At 43.5% G+C, this 17,702-nt stretch overlaps 1 protein-coding gene across 1 annotated transcript; it reads right to left on the reverse strand.

Annotated features, from left to right (window-relative positions):
- Nucleotides 1-4,257: 4,257 nt before the first annotated feature.
- TAF1A (TATA-box binding protein associated factor, RNA polymerase I subunit A) lies at nucleotides 4,258-17,303 on the reverse strand. The gene is made up of 10 exons (XM_084202273.1): nucleotides 17,017-17,303; nucleotides 15,362-15,531; nucleotides 14,424-14,537; nucleotides 13,260-13,458; nucleotides 12,419-12,549; nucleotides 10,782-10,940; nucleotides 9,646-9,712; nucleotides 8,420-8,540; nucleotides 7,118-7,278; nucleotides 4,258-5,926 (listed from the first exon to the last, which is right to left on the reverse strand). Exons 1-10 carry the CDS (start codon nucleotides 17,153-17,155, stop codon nucleotides 5,784-5,786), a joined length of 1,404 nt encoding a protein of 467 aa, XP_084058399.1. The 5' UTR covers nucleotides 17,156-17,303; the 3' UTR covers nucleotides 4,258-5,783.
- Nucleotides 17,304-17,702: the final 399 nt, after the last annotated feature.

Consider the following 17,702-nt stretch of genomic DNA (forward strand, 5'->3'; position numbering starts at 1 on the left):
CTTTCAGCTACTTACACACAAAAAAACCCTTTTTCTCACACTACTTTTCAATACAATACACGTCCCTCCAAGGAGATATGGTAAGGCTTAAAATGCACAATCCACATTACCCATACTTTCATTCATCTACATTCACTCACTTTCACTTGCACACATTCCTTCACACCCTCAAGACACGAAGTGGATCCTTACTGCCGGAAAATCTCGGGTCCCTGTGGCCCCCCTCACCTTGGGGTTGGCCTCCGGGTCTCAGTATCTCCGGGCGTCCTGGAAGGGCCCTGACTCTGGTCGCCCGTTCACCTGTGAGGCTGTCTGCCTGTCACTCACACTCTTCAGCCACGGCCCCCTCACACGCCCGTGGGGACACTAGCCTGGTTTGCAGGTCGCACACAGCCTTTGGCCAAAGCCCCCATCTGGCTGGGGAACAATAGCCTGGTCTGCAGGTGTGAGAGTCTGTCCGAAATATCCTTCAACTGCCTCACAACTGTCATTGAGAGACCACTGAATATCCCCCTGTCCACAGGGCTTCGTAAGCCAGGAGGGCATGATGACTGGAGAGCATTGCTAAGCTACTACTGTCACAGGTGTGTGTTTTGCTGCATGCTACACTGTGCTCCAGGAGAAGAAAAGGACATTCTGACCTTTTGGCAACAATAGCTCTGGGATTTTTCCTCCCCCAGTTTTAGGACTGGCTGGACTTTTCCTGAGTTTTAGGAGTGGTCCCTCGAAGAAAACCCCTTCTGTCCGTTTGCACCCACCATGACAGACAAACTGAGATGTAGGAAGCCACCTAACCAGAGAAAAGCAGAGACATGAAATCCCCATGTGAAAAGGCCCCTCCCACACTTTCCAAGGACTGGGACTGAAGCCCCCAGCCCGGGATAGGTGTGCGGGGGGAGGCGAGCTGACCAAAGCAAGATGGATGTTGCAGGTGCAAGCAACCAACCATGAAAACAATGGCTCTTGCCCACTGAGATATGGACTGTGTGTACCCTTCTTCCAATACCATTTTTTCCCAATACAATAGATTCAGTTTTAAAATCATTCCCTTCCTCCATCAAAAAAGTGTATAATTAGGATCCTGATGAGCTGCACTTTTGAGATCTCCCTGGACGTGAACTGGTGAACTCCATCGGCTGGACACCGAAAGACCTTCGCCATTCCCACGTTTGGTAGCTATATACCCTTTTCCTCCCTTTTTTTTTCCTTTTCTTTCCCTTTTCTCCAATCCTTTCTCAAGGCATTTTTGCTGTGGTTATTTTAATAAAAGTGCATTTGCTTTGATTATCACCGCAAACGCCCTTGTACCGTGTCAGTTCTTTTTGCACTCTGAGATCACGAACCATCACGAAACCCGTTCACAAGGTCAGCTTGTGACAGCAGGTCACACACAGCCTTTGGTGAAAGCCCCCACCTGCCCCGGAACAATAGCCTGGTTTGCAGGTCACTCACACTCTTCAGCCAAAGCCCCACCTGCCCGTGAACAATAGTCTGGTTTGCGGGTCACACACTCCTCTTTCCACTGCCCCCCGCTTCCCACCTGCCTGGGAAGTTGAGGCTGATTTTGTGTGTGACTCACACAACAAGACAATTATAAGGTACTTTTTACTTTCACATCACTTATTACAAGTTTAGGTGTTACTGGCCAGTCCCAGTGCTATTGGATATTCCTCAACCCAGGTGTGTTGTCCAACCCCAGATGTTCTTGGGTATTTTTCCCTCAATCCTGCCCTGTTGTCCAGCCCCAGATGCTCTTGGGCATTTTTCTGTCCCTCAACCCAGTGGTATGGTACACCTACAGATGCTCTTGGGCATTTAATGTTTTTGGCTGTGCTGTCCAACCCTGAATGTTCTTTGGCATCTTTTATCCCTCAATCTAGCTGTGTTGTCCAACCTTGGATGCTGTTGGGCAAAATTTTCATCCCTCAATCTAGCTGTGTTGTCCAGCCCTGGATGTTCTTGGGTATATCCTCACTCTGGCAGAATTCTGCTCAACCCTGCTCTTGGATGCTCTTCAAATGTAAATTCCTCAACCCAGCAGGTTTTTAGGGGCCCCTTTCCTAGGGGATTGGGCTAGGAAACCTTGCTCCCTACCTCCGAGGGGTCCAACCCCTCCCTGAGACCCAGTCCCAGTTGCCCCGGGGGATTCTTTCACTCCTCTTATTTCTCGCTTCATCTCTTTACTGGCTGCTTTTCTCGTGAAAAGACGGAAACGCAGCATGGGAGACTCCGCGCTCACTTGGCAGGTCTGGGACAACCAGCCCGCCCCTCATTCACACACATTCATCTCCCCCACTGCCCCCCCGAGAAATACTAACCCTTTTTCAGGCTTTGTGCTGCCCAGAAAAAGGTACCCAGATGTCCATAACTCTTTGTTTCTATTGTCTCATATAGTCCTAATTCAAATTGTCCAAATTATTATTACTCTAATTGTATTACTATTTTTATAACCATTTTATTACAATTAAACTTTTAAAATTTTAAAAACAAGTGATTAGCGTTTTTCACACTCACAAAGGAACACAGGCAGATAATGGAAGGGGGAAGTCCAAGTAACACCCTGCTGGGATGCTCTCAGAGGCATCACAGGAGAGTCACCAGCCCATCAAAATCCATCTTCCCAAGTTCAGGGGAGCAGAGGGGGCACAATAACAGGCACGAAGCCAAATAAAGACTCCAGGGAAGGGACACCTGGTTGCCTGCCAGGGCTGTCTCAGGACAGCTTTAGACCCATGTTCAGGCATGAACTCCTGTGAGATGGACACTGGAGCAAGTCTAGATCATCTCTCTCACCTAAGGAGGAGTTGCTTCCCAGGGCTGAGGGACACCTTGTGGGATGCTGGGGAAGGACATTTTGAAGCTTCACAATCTAAATTAAAATAGTCCAAACCCAGTTGAAAATCCCCAACACAACCCCCTTGTTGCTGGATATCATATACGAGCTTGCTGCCAAGCCCCAGGATCAACTGACAGGGGCTTCACCCAGTCAGATCTCTTATGAAGCTACACATGGTGACCTCTGAAGTGATTGGGACTCAGCCATAGCCTGGCACAGAGCAAAGGAGACAGACAGCAAAAAGCTGGTACAGTGTTCAGAGCCAGATTGTCAGGCATAATAGTGGGAATTATTAGGCATAAAAGCCTGGAATAATACATCCTGAGAGCTGGGAATGACATAAAAGCTGGACCGGCGTAAAAACTGGATTTTTGGTGAAAAACCGGGACTCACTGGTCAGACAGTGATTAAAAAAACCCTCAGCAGAGAGCAGAAAGTGCTTCAAGGGTTTAAAAACCGGTTTTGTGGACTAAGATCACAACTGAGACCATGGGAGCTTGGATATGAGGACCAGAAGACTCCATGATGAAGGTACCGATTGTCTTCTTTCAAAAAAGAGGGATTGTTTCCACAGGGAGTGGGAGAACCTCAGCAGATGCCGGTATTTTCCAGGGAGCCGGCAGGATGGATTGCAAAATCCAGCCACGTAGAGAGATGGCAGCCACCACAGCCCCGGTATCTCCAAGATGCCGTGAGCTCTCCCCAGACTGCTGTAATCACAATGCAGTCACTTCAGGCGCTACCATGCCGCCCTGCTCGGGGAGAACAGACCACATGGTGGGCGCTTCTTCCCTCCCAGGGCTGCTGGGCCATGCGGCCGCTCCAAGCCCTCGGGAGCGAGAGAAGTCCCGCAGCCATCACTCCGCGCCAGGTGGTCGATGGGGCCTGCCAGGCAGTGCCCGCCATCCAGCTGACATCGGGGGGGCCCACCCCGATACATCTTCTGTGGAATACAGCCAGGTTGTGTGGAGCCTGGCCGCACCTCCAGAGGGAGTGGGCCTGCCCCTGTTCCAGCCTCCGTGGAACACAGCCATACCTCGGGAGGGAGCAGAGCCCCAGCGAGCCTGCCTCCAAAGAAGGCTGCAGAACTCAGAAGCAAAGCATGGGAGAAGCCTTTGCAAAGATGCCGCTCAGAAAAAGGCAGTGCAGGGAGACAGGCGGGAGTGCAGCACCACAGGGTCAGAGACGGTCAAGTCTGCCCAAAGAGATGGAGTCAAGCACACACGTTGCAGGTCTCAGCAGCTGAGGTCAAGACACAGTCACCCAGACAAGTGACAAGCCAGCAGCTGCTAGCAAATGGATGGTGAAGAGGCAAACAATCACCAAGTTTCCTTCCTTACAAGCATTACAACCACATTACCTCCTGATAAATCAAGGTTTTCATGTTACAAAAAGTCTAATATAAAGACACTGAAAGGATGTCATACCCCCCCTTTTTAATTTTGGGTGGTGTCATGTTCTTATGTTTTATAATAAGTCATAGAACAGTACAATATTCCTATGAAATCCAAGGTAAAGGACAGTGGACAGCATTCTGAAGTCTCTTCAACAGAACAATGGATTACAAATGACTACCTACCTCATGGACAGTCAATACAAGGACTTGAATTGTTTACCAAGTATCTTCCTGTTTACAAACTGCTTTTCTGTTTACAGATTGTTTTCTGGGTGTGGGGTTCTTCAAGAGATAAATGGGTTAAAGGTTGTCTTTAGTAGCTGGGCTTTTCTATAAGGGTTAAATGGGTTAAAGGTTGAATGGGTTTTGGTTTTTATAAGTTGTAACATATAAGCATTGTGCCTGTGGCCTGAGTTCTCTCCCAACACATACTGAACAGAAATGCTGCAGCTTCCATGCAAATTTGGCCATGCTATTGCTGTTTTGTTGTCCTGTTTGTAAAGGGCCCTTGCAGATGGGTAACAGAAAACAAATTACAAATTTTATTTAACAAAGAAGGGCGATATATTAACGGATGTCACATATGAGCTTGCTACCAAGTCCCATGATTAACTGACAGGAGCTTCTCCCAATCAGATCTCTTACAAAGCTGCAAGCATTTCAGTGGCCAGATCCTGAGGGGGCATGGAGTTCAGACCAATGAGAATATCCAGACTTTTAAGAGTCTTTATAAAGGGTAGCCTGGGAAAATAAACTTCTTCTGTGCCACATGAACATTGAACATCGGGGGTGAGTTGTCTCTCTGTCTCCTTGCCCCGTGCCCCACATCCAACCTAACACCCCCTGACCATTACACAGTGAGGAAGCAGCATTCTTAGGGAGTCAGAAGCAAACAAGCGCTAAGGTTGGGAATGATGAGTAATTGCCTTTAACAAAACATAGTTACAGCAAGTATTTCACTTAATGTTTAAGACATGTTGCCTTAAGGCACTTCTCACAAGACCCATGTGAACCCAGACCAAAATCCCAGAGGGAGGTTCAAGCACTTGACCCTCCAGAATCCTACAGATACAGCATTAAAACACAAGTAGTATTTGGAAACAATTTTGTGGTTGTTTTCAAGCAAACTGGAATTCTCATTTGTGATAACACATGAACATTTGCTTTCCAGACACAGCAACACTGCATATTTCAACTCATGGGCATGACTGCAAAAATAAGTCTCTTCCAGCAGGTAGAGAATTTCTCAGTATTTCTGTGCCTCCGCTCTTTTAAGATGTATTTGAAATCAACACTGTTTCCATGTCACACAAATATTAGAGTAACATTACAGAAATTCTTTCTGTAATTCTTTCTTCAGACATTATCACTTGATTTACATTCATTTTATTATAAAATAAATACTAACCAAAATGGTTTTACATAAATATATTTTAAAAAAGTCTAGTACTGAGTCAAGAGGGTCTGACTAAAGATTTTGGAGTACCACCAACACAAAAGTCAGTTTTACAGAGAGGAAAAAGTACTAAGAACCTTAGGGACACCTTCTCATCAAGGCTGAACAGAGGAATCTGGAGGACCAGATATTCTCAGGTAGACAGAATTGTGCCTAGTCACAAACTTCTTCAGCATCCTAAACCTTTTCAGTTGAGCTTTACGGCCTTGGTGTGACACATATTTGAAGTATTTGCAATCTAAGGAAAGAAAAAAAAAAACCACAACACTACATTACACTATGATACAAGCAAATACAAAATGCTTCATTGTTTAAATAATATGCAAACAGCTAAGAATTTTTTCAGTAATCAAAGGTATTAAAATCCAAGACATGCTCATTAGAGACATAACTGCAGCATTAAATAATCTATCCTCACTTAGCCCAGCAAACATTCTAAATGTATCTAAATGCCTGTTATCTTGCACAATACTTTTTTCATTTTTGCTCTGCAAATTAGATCAGAAAGTAAAATTTCAAGAGTGTAAAGCAGCACTGATATCATACATTATCATACATAAGCATATATTAATTTATTATGCTAGGTAATGAAAACAGAAGCTCACATTGAGACAAGTACTGAAACTTCATTAAAAAAAATCTGAACTGGAATGCTTTTATTTGTCATCTCGAAATAATAGGGAGGTATCTGATCCTACGGAAAGCAAACAAAAAATATTCAAAGAGCTTCCAACATGAAGCTCTGTTTGTTCTATGAGAAATTGTTCTATGAAGTGCAGAAGAAAAAGTTATAGAAAAGCTGACAATGAACATGTTGCCCACCAACCAGAAGCTCAAACCAGTCCACAAGCCATTGTCTCCACCATATTCCCATTCTCAATTTAGCAGCTGATTCTTGGCCTGATCCTCCCCTTGTTTTGGCAGCATTTCAAATAATGCTACTAAAGAGGTAATGATCTTCACCTTCTTACCAAATAGATGATATTTTTCATTCAGACTCTCCCTCCTCTTTCCTGCATTACAACATCCCCATGGTCCTTAAAGACCAGCTGACACCCAGTATTGCTGAGACACTTCCCAGGCTGGCATCCAGCAAGCAAACTCCCTGCAGTCCTCACAATATTCCCTAAGGAGGGTGTTGTGCATTTTTTGGAGTTATAGTATGAAGGTCAAACAAGGCAAATAGTATTGTGGCTGCTCAACAAGGCTAGATAAAACTGAATTCTAAACCACGATAAGACCAGCTGCCTCATGTTAAATATCAAACCAACTTAAACACCTTTCATGCTCAGCTTCAAAGACAAGAATCTTATTTAAAAGAAAGAAACTGTATTTCTTCCAGGCAGCAGAGCAGCTGCATCCCATGTCATCAGGGCTAGAACTAGACATTATTTCTGTTCCATGAAGTGAAAAGAAAAAAAAATTATACCCTTTCCTAGTAGAATTCCAGCCACCAGAGCTTTTTCATACGAAAGGCTTTTATTTTCCTGCCAATTCCTTTTTGCCAAGTAACGGCTAAAATGGAAGTCTGGCCACCAGTCCTTCCTGGAGTTCCACTCTTGCTTGATCCAGTCAAGATGCTTCTCACAGCTTAAAAAAAGGTTAAACAAATTACAGAAGAGGTTAAAATGTAATGGAAAGATTATTAGGAGACAGTGAATGTTATAATCAGCTTGCTACAAATCTCCTAAATTGCCAACATAGACTCACTGACTTTATGCCAAAACATTAATACAAGCATTTTTATATAAAACTAACAATTCTTTTTTAATCCCTCGCAACACTTGTGAGGCTAGAAGTGAACTCTAGCAGTTTTATTAAGCCTTGGCAATAGCACAGATTATGGTCTGAAATTAAGCAAGCCTTTCACTTGTCTGCCAGTTTGTCAATAGTAATATGGAAGTTTCTCCAGGTTTGTCAACAAATGAGTAGTATGAAGGGGTTGCTTTGTCCTTAGGAAAGGTTTGTGTTACTCCAGGCATACTCAAAGACTAACTCGTCCCAAACAGTTATTACTGTTAGGCAATTAAACCCTTAAACCAAGCATTTCAGCAACACAAACTCCTTCCAGCCCCTCAAGGGAACCTGCAAGAAACACAAAGAGGGAGTTTTTGCAAGGGAAGGTACACATAGACAAGGAGGAACAGCTTTAAACTGGAAAAGGACCAGTTTAGATTAAATATTAGGAAGAAATTCTTCACTGTGATGGTGAGGCCCTGGGTCAGGAATGGCTTTAAACTGGCAAACAACAGGTTTAGATTAGATATTAGGAAGAAATTTTTCTCTCTGATGGTGAGGCCCTGGGTCTGTTTTGCCCAATATAGTATTTGGTGAGTGCCCTGTCCTTCTCTCAACCCATGAACACTTATATTTTCTCTCCCCATCCAGTTGCAGAGTGGAGGGATAGAGCAGCTTTGGTGGGTGCCTGGCATCCAGCCCAATACACTGCTCTAATGGCAGGTGTCCCTGCCATGGCAGGGGGGCTGGAACAAGGTGATCTTTCAGATCCCTTCCTACCCAAACTACTCTAGGATTCTATAAAACTATCTACAACAGGGAAGGGACATTCCCACACAGTGATCAAACTGCCCAGTATATTCCAAGATACTCTGAAGTTGTGTATGAAAGACAAAAATGAAGGTAAAGTTAGAGCACAGAGGGTCACTGTGCCCACTGCCCAAAGGTAGAGACTTGACAAATTGTTTCAACACATTGCATCAGAGCTACTTACATTACAATTTGTTTCACCTGTCTTGCCAAACAGCTCCATGCTTTTGCGTTTTCTTTCCAGCCAGCATAATCCAAGGCTGCAAAAATAACTTCTAGGCCCAGTTGACGCTTTTTTCTTCTCTCTGGAAAAAGATGAGGCTGATTAATGAATTGCACAGATCAGGATGAACTCATTAGTATGGCACAAGTGAAATACAGTTCTCCACTCTGCCCGCCCCCCCCATGCTGCTACTTTAGACATAAGTTATGTTTATTGGTATAAATTTCTTTAAAAACTCCAGGTTGTTCTCATTAGTTATGAAAAGTTGGCATATGTGACACACATGAACTGAAAAAGGGAGGTTTCAGACAAAAGGTCTCTTTTTCCCCCTCCCAAAGAAGAATCATGGTTTGGGTTGGAGAAGACCTTAAAAATCATCAAGTTACAACCCCCTGCCATGGGCAGGGACACCTTCCACTACAGCAGGTTGCTTAGAGCCCCAGCCATCCTGGTCTTGAACACTTCCAGGGACGGGGCATCCGCAGCTTCCCTGGACAACCTGTGCCAGTGCCTCACCACCCTGACAATCAAGAACTTATCCCTAAAATCTCCTCTAAACCGCCCTGTCAGTTTGAAACCATTAACCCTCATCATATCAGAAGAGAGAACAATCTTTATTCATTTACATTTCACAAATCTGTTGATCTGCTGAGACATACCAAGCCACAAGAAGAGAGACAGCTTGGAATACAATTGATCAGCATGGAAAAAAAATAGTCTTCAGATTAGAAGACTTTTCTACCAGCTTGAAGATAATGCTCCCTTAAAGACAAGGAAAATTTTGTTGTTTGATCATTAACAATGAACTAAAGAATAGATGTATTCCAAGAAAGAAAAAAATAAATTAAATACAGATTCCAAAAATGGAATGTAGACCTTGGAATTCGGAGTAGGGTGCCTAAAAAAAACTTAAGTTGTTTTTGAGATCCTGCCTGTGCCTTCCAACTGCTTGCTTTGCTCAGCCTTTAAAATAAAAAAAGGCATTTGTTTACACAAGTTTGTAAATGACTGCTCATACATCCATCTTAAGAGGTTATGGTGATTGAAAAGATGGCATTTGACTTGGTTTTTTGGGATTATTTCTTAAGAAACAAAACTCATTTCAAAAGCAGAAAGAAGGCTGTAGGATAATCCAGAATAGTTCTCTGAAATTACTATAAATGAAATGAACAAGGGTAAAGACTTACTTGATTTTTGAAGCATGGTATTAAAATCTATCATTAGTTCATGAGAAGGAACAATATCATGCAAGATCTGAAAAATAAAAGACAAAACCCAGATAGGTGATTTTAATGTGAAAGCTTTTGAAGACTCTTACCTGGCCAAGAAAAGCATGGGCTTCAGAGCTTTGGGCGCTTTTAGTTCAGAAAATTAAGCAATCTGGTACTTTGGTACTTTGATATAAAGAATAGATTTCTAGGTCCATTTTGCACATTTGTGACACTGCTCTGTGATACCACAGATGAAATACCTTGATGGTTGCTGACAAACACTGCTTCTGGCAATTACAACATTCTGAAGGAGCAGCCCAAATCCATATCCAGTGTCCCCTTTTTTGAAGGCAATGTAATTTTCTCCCTAGGACAGTTCTAGCTCCCCTGTACACTGCTCTGTGCATTGGATCAGTTTCTGGACTTATCAAACCATTTCTATGATTTATCTCTGTTTTCTAAGACACTCATGTCTAAAGGCACTGCTAAAATGCAGAGGAGAATTTCATGCAAATCTGCTACAGTTTCAAGGTCTAAAACAAACAAAACAGCCTTACAAACCTGTTTTTAAACAACACTTGCACTAACAAAAGCACATTAGTGCCATCAAGTGGCAAAGCATGGTTTGCAAGGAGTACCAAGGGCAAGGAAAGCAGGAATTTAAAAGCTTAACCCAACAAGGTCTTGTCTGCCAACAACCAGCATACATTCACTTTTAGCTTTAATGTACAGCTCATTGAAAACAAGCAAAGAAACTACTTGCTAGACAGGATCAATAGGTGAAAGAGGCCTTTAATGATTTGTATAATATTGTAAAGATCAAACTGTAAGAGAAATCAATGCATGCTATGCACAAGTTTGCTGATACAGACTTCTGAAACCATGTGAACATGTTTTCTGAGCTTGCTTACTGCCTTTAAGTGATATGATGTATCAGTTAAAAGCAAAACAAGAACTGGAATTCAAGGACAGTAAAGGATTCTCCTCCCTTCCACTAACTTCCCACTACTTCCCACAAATACAATAGGATAAATAACGTTACAGAGCTCAAGCAAGTTGTCAGACCACCCCATGACTGACCCAGACTGTATCTCCTCCTAAGGGATACCTACCTTCAAAACAGATATGAGGGATTTCTTTGATTCACCCTGCCTCTTGAGGAACTGATAGAGGTAGACATGGGCATTTGGGTTAGCAGGGAACTTGGAGTTGTAGGCATATTCATTTAACACTTGGCGGGCCTCATTGTGATCTCCATAGAACTCTAGCAACTGGAAGTTAAGTCTGTCATTAGTTTGTCAGATACAGGGAACCAAACTCTTACAGTTAATTCTGGACTGCCACAGAGCCATCCAGTAGCACAGTCTGTATATAAGAGCGCAGTGTATTAGATAATGCATATTAGATAATTACATACCCGCCCATCTTAATTTTACTGCTACTCCCAGGACAGAGAGACAAGAATTCACACACAGAAGCTACTCTAGGAGAAAATGCCTTAATACCTACTTAATTGTCAAAGGATTATCATCCCTTGCTCACTGGAAAGAGATGCTGAAGGCACCTGCCGTATCTCTAGAGACAGAACTTGGCAGACGCCAGCACCAAGGAAAAATCTTGAGATGTCCTAGATTGCCAAGCAATGTGTAATCTATGTGCCACGTGTTAGAGGTGTGGCAGTTATCTTCTGTTAATTAGGCAGTTTTCCTATCTCTTCCACAACCCATCCTCCCTCCAGAGAGATATCATCTGTTAATGAGCCATTGACTGTCACTGCATGACTGATAAAATTACAGCATCCCATTGTGAGACGCTCCATCCAGAGGAAGGAGCCAAGCATTCCTAACTAGATATAATCTGAGATTCTGGGACAGCAGAACAGCCTTTCCACTGGATTCCCAGAGGAACAGCTGCCTATTCCAGTCTTCAGAGGAAGAATACACCCTTCTACAGGATCATTGCGCCAACAGAACCACACATGACACTCCAGGAGGACTGCAGCCACAATTCCAATTGGACTGCTACCAACACCCTGACCAACAGGGTGTCAGGTTGTATTCTCACTCTGTCAGTGTTGTTTTGATTTACCACATTGTTTATTTTATTTTTATTTTCTTCCCTAATAAACAACTGTTATTCCTGCTCTCATATCTTGCCTGAGAACCCCCCTTAATTTCAAATTTATAACAATTCAGAGAGAGAGAGCTTACGTTTTCCATTTCAAGGGAGGCTCTTGCCCTCCTTAGCAGACTCCTGTCTTTCCAAACCAAGACACGTGCTTAGAGAAGTCAGAGCTTATCAGTGTTCACAAAAAGTAAAAGATCTCTTTAAAATTACGAATTCTTGGTTACAAATCCTAAGTAGGTATTTAAAAAACCCAAAGCAGAACAGAGAGGGGCTGCATATTTGGCATCCCTAACATTTCATGTATCCAGAGAAAATACTGCTCTGCCAAAAATCAAAGTGTTTTCAGGAATTTGAACTAAAGCAGCTATGCTCCAATTTTTGCAGCCCCACAAAAACAAAACATGTAAGCTGTTTGTCTACTTCTTTTTCTTGACAATGAACAGATAAAAGTTATTTTTGGACTGTGCTCAGGCTCTGCAGCTCTACCAGGAGTACGCTGTTGTATTGCTTTTGAAATACTTGTTTTCACTCACACACACTGAAAATAATCTGCATATGGGCATCTTAATGAAAATTAAACAGGGAAACACAAAAGAAAGCCATCTGTAAAACATGCCCTTACATCCACATAGCATTTCACAAAGACATCCCAGACTCCAGGTATTTTAATAATCTCCTTCAAGTTCACTGCTGCTTTCCGGAAGTAACCGTGCATTTCCTGCTCAACAGCCAAGTCTGCAAATCCATCCTCACCTACCAAAACACAAAGGAAGGTCACAAAGTTATTAACTCTGCCAAGCACAGGGATCTTGAAGTGCTGCACCTTAGGGATGATCGCATTTTGCTAAGCAAGGACTTCAGTCGGAGAGCTTTTAAGAAAAGACTCCTCAGTACTGAAACAAGACATTTTCACTGTTCCTCATTCAAATTTATAATCAGTTTCAACTTATGGAGCACAATGAGTAGGAGGCCAAGAGAAGATGCTACCAGCACCAGGTCCATAAGCCAAATTCAACATCTGGTTTTCAGAGAAACAGACATCTAGTGCAAGTGATAAAACACTGTCAGTAGGCATACATAGAACCACATGTGACACATGTAGCAACTTTCACATCTTCAAGGAAACTGAAATTCAAACAGAAGTGTTGAGGGTTTTGCTATCACTCAACATTCCAGCAGCAATCATGCACTTGCACACCTATTAAACCAGTGCTTTAAGGGAATGCATTCCTTTGATCATTATTTTAGGTGATGCTGGCTGGACATGGGGAGAAAGAGTTTCAGAACAACATTTCAGGGCACTTCAGAAAGTGCTAATTTGACACTACCATCACTGCTGATGCAGAATTTTGTACCAGACACACCATCACACACTGAAGTCTGGTAAAGGAAAAGATGTCATTGCACACCATGGCATCTGCATGAGCAAGCTGAAGCTACAGCTCAATCCAAAAAACACTTACCATGCTCTAACAGGAATTTCTTCTGCTTAGACCAGCTACAGTAGTCCAAGAGTCCCCTGTAAGCCTGAATCAGCTTAATTTCCTTATCCTGAATGGCTGTTTGCTCTCCAAACCTCCAGCTTTCTGCCAGGGACAGGTTCTGGTAGGCTTCATCTATTTGCCCATTACAGAGGAGATGGAAGACATGCTCCAAGCAGACCTACAACCCAAACAGTCCAAAACACAGCATTCCACACTCAAATGCAGAGATTCTAAGCAATACAGCAAAGTTCTGCACACATGTGCAGAGAAAGAGGAGATTTGCTGACATGCATAAAATATTGCCAAGACACATAATGAAGAATTTAAATTATTTATGTTGTCTCAAAAACCTGCTTGTCTTTAGCATGTGCTGTACCTATTTTAGAAGATCTAAAAATGACCTGAGGAAACCCAGCTGGGCTGCATTTGCTTATTTTTCAGAGCACCTGAAAGATGGATGTCCTTCCATCCTACCATGTTGATTTGGCATGATAAGATAAAAGCCTAAACCTTCAGTTAGCTCCAGAAAACTCTTGTATGGAACTTCTTTTGAAGACCTTTAAAAACAGTATAAAAGACAGAAGCACCATCCCAAGTGCGCAACAGCCAAGGAAAACAACAATATAGTTTTGAATGAGCCACCAGAGGGGAAAAAAAACCTTAAAAAAAAAAAAAAAAAAAACCCACAACTGTGTGACACAGGTGTGCACAACATACAGTTTTATAATCAGATTAGCTACTCAAAAAGTGAGAGGGTAATGAGGCAAAATTTAAGTGCAAAAGTTTAGTCAGTAGCACAGTGGTCAAATTAAAAGCTGAAAATAAAACTTGGCAGTATTTATATGTCATTGGGACATGCATGAAAATGGATTTGGTTCAAATTGAAATTAAAAGATTAAAGGGTTTTTAAGCATTTCTAAGGACTGAGAACATACATCTGTGATCAAACATACAGACCAAATGAGATAAGGTTAGGCATAAAATGACCTTAAAATATGATGCAATTGGTAATTCAAATGTTGGGTTTGAGTTTTATTGACATTAATGTCAGTAGAACATTTCAAAAGAGATCTGGAAATTAATATTCAAGTAAGTGTTCAGATAAATGTGAAAAATCATCAGGGCTGCTTTAAGTACACTCACCTTCAAGTACCTTTTTACTCCTAAAGTTTTCATCTGTTCCATGAAACAGTTGAACTCTTTCATCCTGCTTTGGGAATGATGCCACAAAATTTCCGTTCCTATTCTCCAAATCATCTGTTAATGGGGAGAAAGAAAATCAAAACCAACCTTAGTACAAAAATGGCAACAGACATCACATATAGTCTTACTAAACTTATAGTTACTGTAGAACATGAAAAATGTACATTTGAGCTGCAAATAAAAAATACTACAAAGCATTATCTACTGCGATAGTAACGTACCTACTCATCCAGTAGGACTTTTAGAGTCATTCAGTGGTTCAGAATAACTCATTATAAATGCAGCACTCCAGAAGAGTTTATGAAAACTGCATGCCAGAGTGTTCCTCCTCCCCTCATTGAAAAGTTATGTTCTTTTTTGATATGATCCTACTAAGACACCAGGTATACACAACTCCTTGAACTTAATAGCAAATATTATTTCCAATTTGATGTAGCTCCCCAACTGCATGCACCTGTCTCCAAAGTCTGCAAGCTAGCCATACTTAAGTACTCCATTTATTTGAAACTCTGATCCTTTTCCATCCACCTGCTTCCATCTCAACACCTGCAAGGAGTTTTGCAGCTCCTGGAAAAGCCGATAACAACCTAAATAAGACACCAACTTGCAAACAAATTCTGACTGATGACATGCCAGAACCAAACACATTTATCGCTTTCCCATTTTAGAGGACTACTTTGACTTTTCATAGATACACTGCTGATAGAGTGCACTTATACCAAGCCAAATCTTCTTCTGTTGTGACAAGGATCTATTAAAAAAAAAATCAAGCCTGTGATTAGCTAATTAAGACAGATGTTGGTCCTAATGTATATGGATGCTGCTTTGCAAGTATTTTTTCAACTGTAAAAGAATTCCGATAAGGAACATGGGCTTACCTCTGATGCACCAATGTGTTCTCTGGAATAGTCCTTTTCTAGTGACTCAACATAGCATGTCAGGAACTCTGCAGCCTTTTTCCACTGCTTTTGTAGCAAGGCATCCTGAATGTAATTTAAACATGATTCCTTGCTCTTCTTGAAGTTTAACTTGTGTTCATTGCAAGACACTAAATAAACAACAAAAAACCCCAACCAAACAAAAAAAAAATCAACTGAGCCCACAGCAGTCACAGCCCTTATTCAGATAGCCACATGCTTTCCCTTTCAGCATCTTTCTTGTATGGACACTACAGAAAGTCATCTTAAGCTCTGTGGTTTTGAAGATGAACAGGGAAGAAAGATTATGGGACAAGCTGGAAATGTGATATGGAATGACATTTTCCATAAGCAGCACATAGCTGTGCTTGAAATTTCCATTCACCTGAAACAGTGAATAGCCAATTATGTCACACTACTGCCCTACTAGAATCAGGGAGCCATGGTGCTTTGATAACTTCACAGTACATTTTGTCATATTTTGGGGGCTATTCTCTTCACTTATTAGTCATCACTTAAGTTTGCGATGCCACGGTGCTGCAGATTTGCATGCACACAAACATACTGTTCCAGTACCAAAGGCTAAACAATTCCCACAAAGATAAACGTAGAGAATTATTCTCATTTGAGTACAAGGCTGCAAAGAGGCCCCTTGGTCTTTTTATATCAATAGTAGTTCAATTTATACTGAAATCAGCACGAAACTTAAACTTCATTCCTATGAAGTGTGTTTAAAGCTCACAGCTGTATGACCCTACAACAATTCTCATCCAGAAAAAGCCACCTGCAAGGCACACGAAGAGCTCACCAAGACACCTTCTATCTAGATGCTGTAGGCAGAGGAATAACTCAAACAATGGCTAAGTCAGGTAACCACAGAACCATCAGAATTAGAAGGGACCTCTGGAGATTATCCAGTCCAACTAGCTGCCAAGGCAGAGTCACCTGGAGCAGGTGACACAGGAAGGTGTCCAGGTGGGATTTGAAAAACTCTCCAGAGGGAGACTCCACAAACTCCATGCGCAGCTGGCACAGTGCCCTGCCACTCTCAACGTAAAGATCTCCTTCATGCTGAGGTGAAACTTCTTGTGCTTTAGTTTATGCCACTGCACCATGTCCTGATGCTGGGCACTATTGAAAAGTCTGGCATCATCCCCTTAGCCCTTGTCTTTGAAATATTTGCATGCATTAATGAAATCCCATCTCAGTCTTCTCCAGACTAAAGAGGCCCAGGTCCCTCAGTCTCTCCTCCTAAGAGATGCTCCAGACCCCGAATCATCCTTGATGCCCTCCGCTGGACTCTCTCCAGGAGCTCCATGTTTCTCCTGCCTTGAGGAGCCCAGAAATGGGTACAGCACTCCAGATGTGCCTCACCAGGGCTGAGTAGAGGGGCACGATCCCTTCCCTCGACCTGCTGGCACTGCTCTTCCCGATGATACCATGGGTCCTGCTGCCGGCAAGGGCACACCGCCGGCTCACAAAATAACTACGGTTATTTCGAACCTCTTTCCCGGCGCGAGCAGACGATTGGGCGGACAGAAGCTGAAACTCTGCCACCATCCCCAGGGCAGCACGAAGGAGTTCACAAAGAGAACGCACAGACGCTCCCCCCTTACCCGGCTGCTGCGGCAGGAAGGGCAGCTGCAGGGGCGGCTGCAAGGCCGCCTGACTGGCGGGGCTCCTCCTCTTCCTCCTTCTCTTCGCCCCCACTACCAACGATGGCGCCTCCTCATAATCCTCCAGGAAGCTGTCCATGGCGCCGCGGGCAGCCGGGCTCTGACCTCACCTTGCAGCTCAGGGGGGCGGCAGGCGCCGGCCGAGCCGAACGCACGGCTCAGTCGGGACCGGGCGAGCAGCGGCCGGGCCGCCCCATCAGGCCGGCACCTCCCGTAGGCAGCAGGGACAGGAAATCCCGGCAGGCGCCGCGTCCCGGGAGGCGCAGGCGGGAGCGGCCCCCGCGCATGCGCGCCGAGGGGGCCGGGCGGAGCGGGCGCCGTGAGGGGAGGGGAGGCATGGTGAGGCATGGTGCCTGCGGTGTTTCGGTGCTTCCCCCGCCTGTGGGGAAATGAGGCGTGCGGGACAAGGGTGAAGCACGAGAGATGAGGTGGAGCACGGCGGGTAGCTGGGTCTGTGCAGGGGTGTAGCAGAGAGGTGTTTATTTCTAGATGTACCGCAATCAGAGCACGACTAGAACCGCGGCTAATGCGCTGGTTGTTACAAAGAAAAGTTAGCGAGCTCCTCCTGTCACCCTTTCCATTAGCTGTACTGCTACTTTCCTGTTCCTTTGTAACTCATAACGTTC

The sequence above is a fragment of the Fringilla coelebs genome (genome assembly GCF_963513975.1).
Source record: "Fringilla coelebs genome assembly, chromosome: 3".
Classification (NCBI taxonomy): domain Eukaryota; kingdom Metazoa; phylum Chordata; class Aves; order Passeriformes; family Fringillidae; genus Fringilla; species Fringilla coelebs.